General features: G+C 36.2%; 1 protein-coding gene across 4 annotated transcripts in view; it reads right to left on the bottom strand.

Moving 5' to 3' along the window:
• ryr3 (ryanodine receptor 3) overlaps nucleotides 1-13,465 on the bottom strand; it is a 108,797-nt gene that overhangs the window by 80,217 nt on the left and 15,115 nt on the right. For 2 of the 4 annotated variants that reach the window (XM_049483365.1, XM_022685670.2), the window contains exons 2-5: nucleotides 7,583-7,702; nucleotides 3,472-3,576; nucleotides 2,230-2,250; nucleotides 352-426 (exon numbers count right to left, since the gene is read on the bottom strand). In XM_049483365.1, the coding sequence (XP_049339322.1) occupies nucleotides 352-426; nucleotides 2,230-2,250; nucleotides 3,472-3,576; nucleotides 7,583-7,702 (321 nt within the window). The remainder of the gene's footprint in view (nucleotides 1-351; nucleotides 427-2,229; nucleotides 2,251-3,471; nucleotides 3,577-7,582; nucleotides 7,703-13,465) is intronic. The other 2 variants (XM_049483375.1, XM_049483378.1) reach the window with 1 other exon arrangement.

The following is a 13,465-nucleotide window of genomic DNA, read 5'->3' as shown; positions in this document are numbered from 1 at the left end:
ATTTGGACGAAAAAAATAATATTTAATGTACTTAATGTAAAACAAACATTTTTATCATTTGCCATACATACTTTAAATCAATCACATGCTGCATTACAGGGTTTTATTTTATTTAACACTTCAATTGATTTTTTTAAACAATAAAAAAAACTGTTCTGTACAATTATGACATTAACTAATCTACAGCAGTCACTTGTGGTGACAGAGCATTTCCGTTTAGCCGTGTCTTTCCTCATCATTTATAATTTATGGTGTTCATTGATAACAAGATTAAATCTGCAGTAGCACTAAGCAGCAAGAGCCTGGCTAATCCCTGTCTCAGTGGCTTTAATCAGTGTGGCGCATTCTCACCATTCCACTAAAGGAATGCCTCAGTAGGATGGCGTGACCGTACAGCAGTGTCCGATGTCCGCCCCCCTGCCCTGCCTGCAGAAAGGGATAGAAAGAGAGGGAGAGAGAAAGTTAGCAGGCGGAGGTATGAATTATGAGACAGGGAGCGAAAAGATATTATGTATCACAGCAAAAGATCTACAGGGAGGAGCTTTTTTTTAAATTCTTGAAAACAACCGAGAACATGCTGGGCTCCTCAGTTGCATGTGTTAGAAGATTTCCCGTTCATTTGATTGAACGAGAAAAAATTTCGTCATTGTACCGTAGATGAGGAAATGTAGACAAATAGTGTGCCTAGAAAGTGAAGGACAATGTCAACTTAAGAACTTAATAAAAACTATAAAAGATCATAAAAAAAAGACAATATATGACACTTATTTTAAATATAACAGAGATATACTCTGTGCAAATCAGGCATACTCACCCGCCGCATAACCGTCTGAAAGCATTAAGGAAACACATGCTTCTCTTTAACATTTGTAATTAACGCAGTGCAAAACAATCAACATTATGACTCAAATAACTTAAACACCAAATGATTCTCAGAGGACTCAGGACCTACTAGTGATTAATTACTAATGCCAAAAACACACCATGTGAATAGCACTTCTTCTCAGCTGTTCTTGCGAAGCTGCTGTTTGCTGATACATCAGATGTGCCTCAAAGGCTCTTGGCATCACTCTGACTCACTCATCACTCCTAATATATTTCCATCATTCATTAGCTATACTGCAAAGTATTAAAATAGATGTCTATTTTTATGAGGCTCAACCTCCTTATATATTTCCTGAAGTTTTAAGAAATTACATGTAGGCTGTGTGAAAACTGTTAAAACCAAAAATGCCAAAGACAGTCCTTTATTGTGTAAAAGGACAAAAGCAAAAACTTAGCAATCAAAAATAATTTATAATGATAAAAAAAAAGAAAAGAATATATACACATTAGTGTATCAAGACATATTCACCCTGGAATAAACATTCCAGAACATTTCCTCTGTCTTGGTACTCCTGAAATTTGAGTTAAGAGAATACATGACCTTAGACAATACAGTAACTCAAATACACCACAATACATGTTTCGACATGAGTATCTTACAGCACAGAAACTCAAAAAAAAAAAAAAAGATTCCATGTGTGAGAACTTTGCTAATAGTTGTGAGTTATTACAGCATGTAAATTATTGGTGTTATTTGTTATTGCTGTTTTATTAGGCTATCATAGTGTGATTATGTATTTATTAGTGTTGCATATGACATTGTTAGCTAGCAAGATAGTTGTACAGATCTGGGACAAAATGGATAAAGGAGAAACTCAACACTCTTTGTTCAGAATATTACTGTTAGGACACATGCACAAAAATATTTTGTGCAGTGGTTTTCATAATTGAAGTCACATGTAACTGACATGCTGACTTCATGAAAATGCTAAGGTATCACTGTAAACTTTGGTGCCAGTTAACTCTGGTTGATTGCTCCACAGTAGATGCCAAAAAGGCTGTACATTTACTGCAGTATATATAATATAGTACCTACTCTTTTCTTTAGGAAAAAAATAACCTTGTGTGTTTTTAAGCATGAAAAGAGAGTGTAAAGTTGTGATAAAAAGATAAGTTACATTCCATTGGTTAGTTACGTTAGTGTCTCAATAAGACCTTTCAGGTTAAAAAAATGAGTGAATCAGTATTAAATGGTACTGTTCTACACTGTACCATTTACCAGTCAGTAGCAGTCTGAAGTAGGAGGACAGTAAGTCAAAAAAGGTTAGTTTTATTTGGTTTTAAGAATCTTATTGCACACATGCATACTCTCCAAGTGGGGAATGAACTGTAAATATAACATACCCATCGGTCATGATCAGGAGTCTATCCGTGTTGAACAAAAAATACAGATGTACAGTTAACAAAAGTAAAATGCATTTACCAATTTGATCATCAAGGCTTATCTCACTTTTCCAGTCACAAACATGAGGTTCATTATTTCACCTATTATACCAATATTAACATATGTGAACACTTTTAACTCTTTTTCTTTTTACTCAGTGTAACTGATATTCTGAGCATCTAATTCCTATCATTCTCCATGCGGGGTAGGTTAATACCCCACATAACCATTCATTTGTACCACTCTGTCACAAACTGAAATTGGTATAATTATGTACAAAATGGACCTGATGTTGGTAACTGGTTAAACAGCATTTGATGAACAGAGATGATGAATTCTGATGCATAAGCACCAATGAATTAAGCAAGACTGCACACTGACAAGCCATTCTGGTAGTCTGTGGGCTTTGATTTGGATAAGAAGCTAGGTCAGGTACTCTACCATCATAACCAGCAGTCTGTTATTTATGATCATGAGTACCTGAATTGCATTGTTAGTGAGTGTATGTGGTGATGATCTAGTTGGGGTGGAAAACAAACATGAAGTGTGATTCCCCTAAAAACCTATACAGTCTCACAAACCGGCGAGCTGAACTGTTTGAAGATACATAGCTTTGTAAGTACCTTTAAACATCCTCTCTAATCCACTCTAAGAAACTGTCAGCATGAGCATTAGTAGAAATGAAGAGTGCTTGTGGAGACTTATTGGCAGTCAGTGCTACACAATGACTATGTCATGAAGAGTAATTACTTACCCAGAGCCATAAACAAGCAAGTAGCTCTACAGCTGAAAGGATATCGCTGCAATCTTTTCAATGCAACTACAAGACGTAAATCACATGTGCAGAGTGCTGGCAAACGACAGCTCTTAAAGGTGCTCTAATCACAAAAAAATTCCCTGCTCGTCATGCACCTGCCAACAACCTGTTATGTTTTCAACAGAGAAGATCTCTATCTATCTCTAAATGAAAGGAAAATTCTACCAATAACAATTACTACTGATTTAGTTTTGAAAATAGCTTCAATCAGTTATGACTTCTGAATGGATCTAGTTGTAAACAGGTAGATAACTTGACTGTTTCAGCACACATACATTAAGGCTGCTAATAATATATACTGTACATAAAGTACGGTAGGCTAAATTTCTATATGAGGTGACAGCTGGGACAGAAGAAGTGACTGATGTGACATATGGCTACTTACTCCTTCCCCATTTTGCCCTGTGTTAGCCAGCATCTCCTGCAGGGCCCGCACTGAGAGCGACTGCTCCAACACAAAGTTACATATGCACAGGTCAGGGGGAACATACTGCAGAGAGACAGAAAGAAGGAAAGAGACAGGGGGGGAAGACACGTTGCATTAATATGTATCCAGAGGTAAAATTTCGAAAATCATTTCCATAGGGCATAATGTAGGATTTACAATCTTAATTCTATAGAGATTATATCATATATACTCTTACATTTGTCTAAAAGCTTCTGAAAGTCTTAAGCACATTTTAGTGTTGAGAACATTTTAACACTGTGGTCAATGGGCAGATCAGCTCATCAACCAATCAGCACTCGTCAGAGATGCAAAGACAGCAACATTATTCAACATAGCAACACAATTACAATAAATTTGAAGAAAACAATTCAACATATTGCTGCATTAACCTGTTGCCTCAATTTCCAAAGTGCCAAAGCTGATCTGGAACCATTAAACATCTGTCAGCTACTTCTGTAAATATTTTAAAATATATTTAAGAATATATTTATTTATTTAAATGTTTAACTATTTGTTATACTGTGCGTCTTATTTTTACTATAGTATTACTTGTTTTATACCTCATTTTTATTATATTGTGCATTTTTTAATTAATACTCTTTTCCAGCTGCAGATTTTATTTCTTGCAATTTATGTTCTTTATGACTGTTTTAACTTTGTACTGACAAGCACATTAAGCTACATTTTATGATGACAGGTGCTAGGTAAATAAAGCTCATCATCATTATTATTATTATTTTTATTATTATTATTATATTATTATTATTATTATTATTGTTATTACAAATACACTGCCAGTCCAAAAAAAAGTTGCCAAAAAAGGTCACACACTCTAACATTTAACAATTATTGACCATCTTTAGCTGTTATTGGAGCCCGTATTCACTGTGGCATTGTTGATCTTGCAGCATTGGTGATAGTAGAGTCTGACCGCTGCACAAAGCACATCCAAGCACATCCCAAAGATTCTCAATGAGGTTAAGATCTGAACTCTGTGGTGAACAATCCATGTGTGAAAATGATGATCTCATGCTCCCTGAATCACTCTTTCACAATTCCAGCCTCATGAATCCTGACATTGTCATCTCGGAATATGCCCTTGTCATCAGGGAAGAACAAATCCATTGATGGAATAACCTGGTCTATATTCGGTATATTCAGGTAGTCAGCTGACCTCATTCTTTCAGCACATACTGTTGCTGAACCCAGACCTGACCAACAGCAGCAACACCACATCATTTACTTACTTAAATACAGATGGTGCCTTTTTTATGGCCAGTCAGTGTAGTCAACAACATGTTAAACATTTACAAAAGTAGGCAAATTTGCTTAAATGCAATCAATAAAGGCTTAATGCCACTATGCATCTGATATATGAAGTCATTCTGGAAAAATGTAGGAGTTGCAGGACTTATAATTGCACTACTCAGGAAACTACATTAACAGCCTATCCATCGATCTCCCACATGGCTTGGTGCTTGGCCCTCTTCTGATATCACTCTAGACATTCTCTTTTGAGGTAGTAACATGGTCTCACAGGATCTACTAGGATAACACTCACTCTTTCAATTCATTCTTTCTCGCTCACCTTCTGACAACCAGGGTTCCACATACACACTGACATGTCTCACTGATATTTCATCACGAATAGCAGCTCCTGAAGCTCAGTCCCAGCAACACTGAGCTGCTCTGAGTCACTGAAACAACAAGTCCTCATGGATATCTGCAATAGATCCAGAATGTGGCAGCACGAATTGCCTTTCTTCTTTCTGATCTTAGCCATCTCACTCTTTTACTGCATACTCTGCATGCACTCTACTCCTGAGGCTGCTTGTGACTGTTTCTATCAGATTTAAAACCCAGATATTGACATAAAAAGCCAAAAATTGACAAGCTGTTCCTTACCTTATCAACTATCAAAACCTGATCCATATGTAAAGCAATTTGAGCTTAAGGCTTTCGGTTGCACTTAACAGTCTAATTTCTTTTATATCTATGACTACGAAGTAGGGCTGTGTATTGGCAAAAAAATTGGCAATACTTTACATATGGCAATACAGAGGTTACAATTCAATGCATTGCTATATAATGCAATGCCGTATCCCAGGCAATATAATATATAATTATTAAATACTGTCACAGTATAAAAACACATTATTTTATTTACAGTACTGCCACTAACACTGCCAACTAGGGTTTAAACACAAAACTAAATGAACCACAGTGTGACACCTGTCTTTACATCAATACTGTGTTTTGAAAAATCAATATACTATTGCACGACAAATTATTGTGATATGACACAATATTGCTATTTTTTTTACACCCTTTCTATGATGGTTTTTCTTTTTTCCTAGAAATCAGGCACAGTGTACAGTGTCGTTTATATCTAGCTGTTGATTATTCTGCATCTTTTATATTAAGATATCAGCGCATTATTTATTTGACAGTATCTAAGCTACAAGGTATCTTTAAACAAGGATATTTTCTGCAAACTCAACTAAGCACTTCTTTAAGTCACTCTGGATAAAAGAGTTGGCTAGTTGCTATAAATGTTAATGTATAATAGATTTAATGTCCATAGGTTTAAATTAATCGTTTGATGTAGATTTTGTTTAATGATTTGATTTTGTGAATATTGAATGATAACCTTCTCTCCTAAGAGAAAAAAGTAGTAGTACTTTTCTGGCTACAGCTAATAGCAAATTAAATACTGTATACTGCAGAACTGAGGGTACACTTACTTTAAGCATACTTTAACATTACTGGAAAGTTTAAGTTTTAATGGTGAAAGGAACTTCTATATACAACAATGGCAGAACTGGAGTGGATTTACAGTGAGCCTGGGTAGCATCTACTTTACTTTTGCAGTAACTGAAGTTGCTTTTAAACCTATTTGACATTTGACCCAAAGCAAAATAGTGTGAAGAGAAACAGATTGAAATTTGGCCCAAACAAAAGAGGTGATCTAGGCATGCAAAAGCAACTCATCAATTTGGAAATTACACCCTCTAATGCAAGCCTTTCTATAAACCAACCAGTGTCAAGAATTAGGAGATATAGCCTAAATAGGTGATGATAACAGGATGTAGCAAAGTTCTGGACCAAATATATACAATGAAACAAACACATGAAACTGGGTTCAAACTCTGGTCCACACTTTTCGATGCATTATGCAAAAGACAATGGTTTTCAAAGTTTGGTGGTAAAAAAACAACTGGAGCAGTGTGTACTCACTATTGTTTTTTCATATGCTAGGATTTTCAGTTTCTTTTTTGAGCATGCAAAGGGTATTCTTTTGTTGATTTCTCCTCAAAAATTAGTAAAAACTAGTATATTATATGTAAGCAGATTACATACATAAAGTGTTATTTTAAGTCTTTGCATATTTATATATATTCAAATAATGCACATATCTTCTGATCTAAATTCTGCAGGCACCGCAGAGAGAAGCAAAGGGTTCAGTAGGTTCTGTTCCTGTTGCCATGGCTCTTCACTGCATGGACGTTTGTTCTATTTATGTGACATTTTTGTATGTATCTTTATAGAAAGTACACATGGTATTTTTGAACAGAGTTAAGCCTAACCCTCAGGGCTAGGGAAATATTTATGCATCCATTTATTAAGCCTGTTTGCCCATTTTATTCATATAGTGTGACCTAAAACGGTATTTCATTCTTTTACACACAGCACATTTTATGCTGCATTGTTACTATCAAATAAAAGTAAGTAACATAAGGATTTATTAGGGGAATAATACTAGTACTTTTTAAATGTGGACCACAAATGTTGTATGGTAATGAGCTGTCCCACGAGTGGACATCACGCTCTTTAGCACAGCACAGACAGAGACAATTAGGACATTACAACATAAATTATTATTGCTATTATTATTGTTATTTTTGCTGCTGTTGTTGTAGCTTAAGTGTTTCACCAACCTTAATGTGTTTCAGAAGAGAATTCCAGTCATATATCATTAGGTTGTGCATCAATTAGCTAATCAATAAAGTATAGACTTTTCATGATTAATTTGGTTCATCACTCATACCTTGGCTTCCGAGGTAGGCTCTAGGTAACACAGTCGATTTCCAAGTCCCTCTGCTGAGAGGCAAAACTTGCGGTTTTCCTTCTGAATGGTAGCGACACACTGGAGCACCACTTCATCATCCTGTCAGAAAACACAACACACAGTATTACAAAAGGGTAGCAGCATGGGATCCGGGGAAATTGTATCTAAGAAACAGCTGGTTAACAATAATAAAAGTCTGAAATGTTTGACAGACTTCACACATTAATTATTTAAATAATTGAAATAATGAACAGTGATCCCATCATCCCATCATTATTTAATCCTTAATTAAAAAAAATATATTTTGTTATTAATATAAGAGTGGACTATTTAAGTAAACGTCATCAGTATGTATTTATCACCTTCAGTAATTCTGTTGAATTATTTAATCAGGATCTAATATGATTTTCTATGTACCTGAACATAATCACACAAATTCCAAATGTAGTTTCTGATGATCTTGATGACATAGGAGCTGCAGTGACTGTAAGTTCAAACCAGTGGTTTTATTTATCATCATACAGCAGTCACTTGCTCTCATGCTTATTTAGAACCTTGTGGATTTTAGGTACAACAGAAGCTTTCAAGGGCAACTAAAATTTTCAGCCTCTGTGTATAGCTTCTGTTACTCCCACTTACACCCAGCTTTATTCACAAGAAGTAATTACAATTACAACATAAAATTAAATAGTTAATCCAGCTGTCTGAGATGTACACATGGACTGCATCTCCATAACAGGTTGCTGCTGCCTAAAACCAAATGAATTGAGAGATGTGTGAGAAATGTGACGAACTGGGAATATTATGTGTGCAATGTTGATACATGTGCCTGTTGAGAGTTTGCTGGAGTTGCCTGATTGAGGAAGAGGAAAGACCGCACTATGGCTCCATCCCTGCAGCTCCTGTGGTATGATCTCTCTCTCTCACTCGTTCTTTCTCTCTCTCTTAAGAGGGATTTATTGATTTGTGTCTCATTTGCTTTTCCTGACTGGCCTCGCTCTGTCCTGCCAGCCTGCAGACTACATTAATCTGAGCTGATGGTTGTGACTCACGTTATCAGAGTAATATCCATTTGTCAAACCCAGTCAGAGAAGTTCATCGTTGCAGCCCCATTCTCCTGAATGAGAGGCGTGTGAGGCATTATCGTTATGTGAATCAGGAAAAGGGAGGAAGGTACGCGATGTGGCTAAAGTAATTCTAATGTTTTTCTTTAATTGGGGTGAGAATTTATCAGTTAACTATTTTTACAGTTTTCTTATCAGTTAAACTAATTAAAGATTACTGAAATATTATAGTCATTGATCCATTTGGTTCCATAAGGTACCTACACACTGGTTGGCAATTCACAGAGACTGACAACTTGTGTCATCTGTCAGAACCAATGACTGTACAATTCAGTTAATATAAGTTCTACTAAGATGAAAAGAGATAAATAGAAAAGGGAATGTTGTGTTTTGGGCAGAGCTACAAATCATACTACAGATATTTAAAAGAGTCAATAAACCTTTAAACCTGTTTTAGTCTTACTTTTAAGATGTGCAGGCCTCGTTTACTACAGTTACTGCTTAGAACATATAAAATGCACTATTTATTTTGCCACATTATGGTTATTCTGTTATACTATTATACTATACTCCTGAAATGAATTAATTATTTTAGTTTTCCTATATCGCCAAGTATATCGTTATTGCAAAAATACCCTGAAATATCATGATATTATTTTAGAGCCATATCGCCCACCCCTAGTTCACCCTCTGTTGATCTATAACCTCTACGTAGAATTACTATTACTATTATATGCACTGTGGAGTATTTTCATGCCTGGTTAATACAGTCATGATTACTACAGCACAGCAGTCTAAAGCCATTTAACAGCTGATCTGCACTGTGTTCACTAGGAGTGACATGTTACCTGTCATGAATAATGTCTAATGAATAAGAATGAGTTCAGTTAATGTTACTGTTTCTGCAGACCACTAATATATATATTATTTTACAAAGCTATTAAGGTCCCTACTGAGAAAGCATACCAACACTGTATTTTTCTCTTTGCCTATTCAGCAGGACAATAACAAAACCCAACAAGATGGACATCCATTTTATAATCAGTTACAACCAGTTTCGATATTAATGGTTATAATTAACCTAATCCAAAAAATATTTTAAAGCAATTCAAAAATGTTACATACTTGTACAAAGCAAGCATAAGTCATAAAAAATGTAATTTTCTCTATATGAACAGAAGATGCAAAGCTCAGAGGGAGTTTCTAAAATCATCTACAGTGAGTCCAAGAAGTATTTGATCCCTTGCTGATTTTCTTCGTTGGCCCACTTATAAAGACATGATCATTCTATACTTTTAATGGTAGATGTATTCTTACATGGAGAGACAGAATATTAAAAAGAAAATCCAGAAAATAAATCTAAGGAATATATATTACCGGTAATTGATTTGTATTTCATGGAGTGAAATAAGTATTTGATCCCTTAGTATTCATTAGCAGTTCTGGCTTTTACAGACCAGTTAGACACTCCCAATCAACTTGTTACCTGACCTGAAGCCACCTGTTCTCACTAATCACTTGTGTGAAAAACACCTGTCCACAGAATCAGACAGATCACACAGATTTCAAGTCTCCAACATGGGTAAAACCAAAGAGCTGTCACAGGACCTCAGAGTCAGAATTGTTGACCTTCACAAAGCTGGAATGGGCTACAAAAAGATTAGTAAGGTGTTGGATGTGAAAGTAACAACTATTGGTGCAATTATCAGAACGTTTAAAGAGTATAACATGACAATCAACAGACCTCGGCCCGGGGCTCCAAAGAAGATTTCGCCTCGTGGGGTGGCAATGATGCTGAGAACGGTCAGAAATCGTCCTGCAACCACTCGGCAGGAGTTAGCAAATGACCTGAAGGCAGCTGGGACCACAGTTTGCAAGGAAACAATTGGCAACACTTTGCGCAACAATGGATTCACATCCTGCAGTGCCCGAAAGGTACCCCTGCTGAAGAGAGCACATGTGGAGGCGCGCCTCAAGTATGCCAATGATCATTTGAAAGATGAACCAAGTTATTGGGAGAAGGTTTTGTGGTCAGACGAGACCAAAATTGAACTTTTTGGCCTCAACTCCACCCGCCATGTGTGGAGGAAGAAAAATGCTGCCTATGACCCCAAGAACACTGTGCCCACCGTCAAGCATGGAGGTGGAAGCATAATGTTTTGGGGGTGTTTCTCTGCCAAGGGTACAGGGCTACTTCACCGCATCACTGGGAAGATGGATGGAGCCATGTACCGCACAATCCTGAGGGACAACCTCCTCCCCTCTGCCAGGGATCTGAAAATGGGCCGTGGTTGGGTCTTCCAACATGATAACGACCCTAAACATACAGCAAAGGCAACAAAGGATTGGCTCAAGAAAAATCACATTAAGGTCATGGAGTGGCCCAGCCAGTCGCCAGACCTCAATCCGATCGAAAATCTATGGAGGCAGCTGAAGGTCAGAGTTGCCAAGCGACAGCCCACCAACCTTCATGATTTAGAGAGGATCTGCAAAGAAGAGTGGGCCAAAATTCCCCCTGGTGTGTGTGCTAAACTTGTGGTTAACTACAACAAACGTCTCACCGCTGTGCTTGCAAACAAAGGCTTTGCCACTAAGTATTGAGTGTGTTTGGCAAGAGGGATCAAATACTTATTTTCCTCATTGAAATACAAATTAATTAAAATATATTCTTTAAAATTATATTCTGGATTTTTGTCTTGATATTCTGTCTCTCCATGTTAGAATATATCTACCATTAAAAGTGCAGAAGGATAGTGTCTTTATTAGTGGGCAAACAAAGAAAATCAGCAAGGGATCAAATACTTCTTGGACTCACTGTATTTACTAAAACTAAAATTCTGCATTGTAAGAAAAGACAAATAAATTATAGTTAAATATTTTTCATAGCCAAATAATTTCATGTCTTTCAGTTTTTTGAGCCTAAGCCTATGTTTTGTCTGCAATGTGTAAATCATACATTTATGTTAGTATATCTGACATATATAATATTTGTGAGAATAAAATCTAACAGTACAATACAAATCACAGTGCATACTGTTATTACAAAATGAGTAATAATATGTACATATTAAAACTCTACCTTCTAGGAGTGTAAGACCATATATAGATATATTAAATATGGGAATATTTTGTTTTGCTATTCTGTTACAATTCTCAAAAACAAAGTATAGGTTTTTAATAAATGGTAAATAATATATATAAATATAAAGAGCCAAGTGTTCTGCTAGATCTGTTGTATGCAGTCTGTATAAGCAGTAAACTTTTAATTTACTCAGATTTTAAAAATATGATAGTGTGTTTTTATACTATATGTTTTTCTAAACTAGGATAAAAAATACAGCAATATATATTCTTGCTCACAGTACTGCAAAATATTTTAAAATATTGAATCGTAAACCCTGTATTGTGATGCTTGCCAATACACAGCACTACTTCCTTCAGACTGTCAACTTTAACAGTGGATTATAAAAACCAACAAGAGTTTTAGCCTTCCAGCCAACTGTTTACTCCCCCTAGCTGCTGCTGTGTGTCTATAGTTTCAGCATTTGATAAACTCCAGAGAAGGCTAAAGTTGCTGGTGTCAGGGGCTTGTCACCTCTTTAAACCTAAGGAATCCCCCTCCTCTTCACCATTACAGCAGCTGCAGGAACTGGCATAACCTCACACCCTATAAGCTATGTTGGTTTGTTTTATGGTTGTTATATATACACAATATGTCTGTGTGTGAAAGCATACAATGTAGATGTTAAAAGCACATCATTCTCAAACTAAGACGAAACATAGATTGGAAAAGAGTGCTGCTTCTTAAGGCTCCACAGTGTTATTTATCTAAAAGAAGAGTCCAGGCCTCCTCCTCTCCTTGCTTAAACTGAGCCTGGGCCAAGGAATCTGGTGAATCTGCGGCAAAGTGATCCAGGGGACAGCAGTAGAGCCATCTGCTAGACAGCTAAGAAGCAGCATCACAGTCTATCTATAGGGCTGTGGGGTGGTGCGTGCGTAAGGTGGCTGGGGGAGGGTGGGAGTCCCGTCCCATCCTGCCCACAGGGGTGGGAACCTGACCCCAAGACTTCAGTCATACGCTGCCCTTATTCCAGACCCATAGCTGAAGAGACTGTGAACCTCCCAGATCCCGAAACATGCCCGCTAGGGGTGGGAATTACTGTAATACGACAGACTGAAAAATACAATGACGTTTTTCACGTATGACTCCTGTACATAAAATTTAGCTTGATTTATCAAGAAAAGTTTACAACCTCACTGACTTTAACCTTTTTACTGAAGCAAAAAGAACTGCAAAAGTACAAAAGCAATATTAAAAAAAGTCCTTCTACATTTGCACATCTAGCAGCTGCTCATATCGATTTCCTTTGGTAAGCAATGTTAATTATGGGACATGATCTGAAATAATTTTTGTCTTTTTCAGTAAAATGTAAATTAGTTTTTAGTAATAGTAAAACATTTAATTATTTAGTTATTGTTAGTTTTAGTCTAGCTGTAGTCTAATATTAGTAAAAACATTTTAGTCAAGTTTTGGTCAATTACAATATTCTAAAATATTAGGTCCATTTAAATTTTGAGGATTTAATTTTTACTAACTTTCTTAAACAACAGCAATAAAATTTGTAACACAATAACAAAATAACGTCTGTAAGAAAGGGAGGAAATAAATTTTGCATTAATAATTTCACTGACATGTACCTGGTCTTACTATTCCTTACTATTTTACATTAATAAATCAGCAGAGGATTATTTGAAATTCTTTTGCATCCCTACTTGCATAAGAAACTGAAACTTAATC

This window comes from Astyanax mexicanus, chromosome 1 (assembly GCF_023375975.1).
Source record: "Astyanax mexicanus isolate ESR-SI-001 chromosome 1, AstMex3_surface, whole genome shotgun sequence".
Taxonomy (NCBI): Eukaryota; Metazoa; Chordata; class Actinopteri; order Characiformes; family Acestrorhamphidae; genus Astyanax; species Astyanax mexicanus.
The sequence above is the reverse complement of the archived record's forward strand: the minus strand, read 5'-3'. Positions and strand labels throughout refer to the sequence as shown.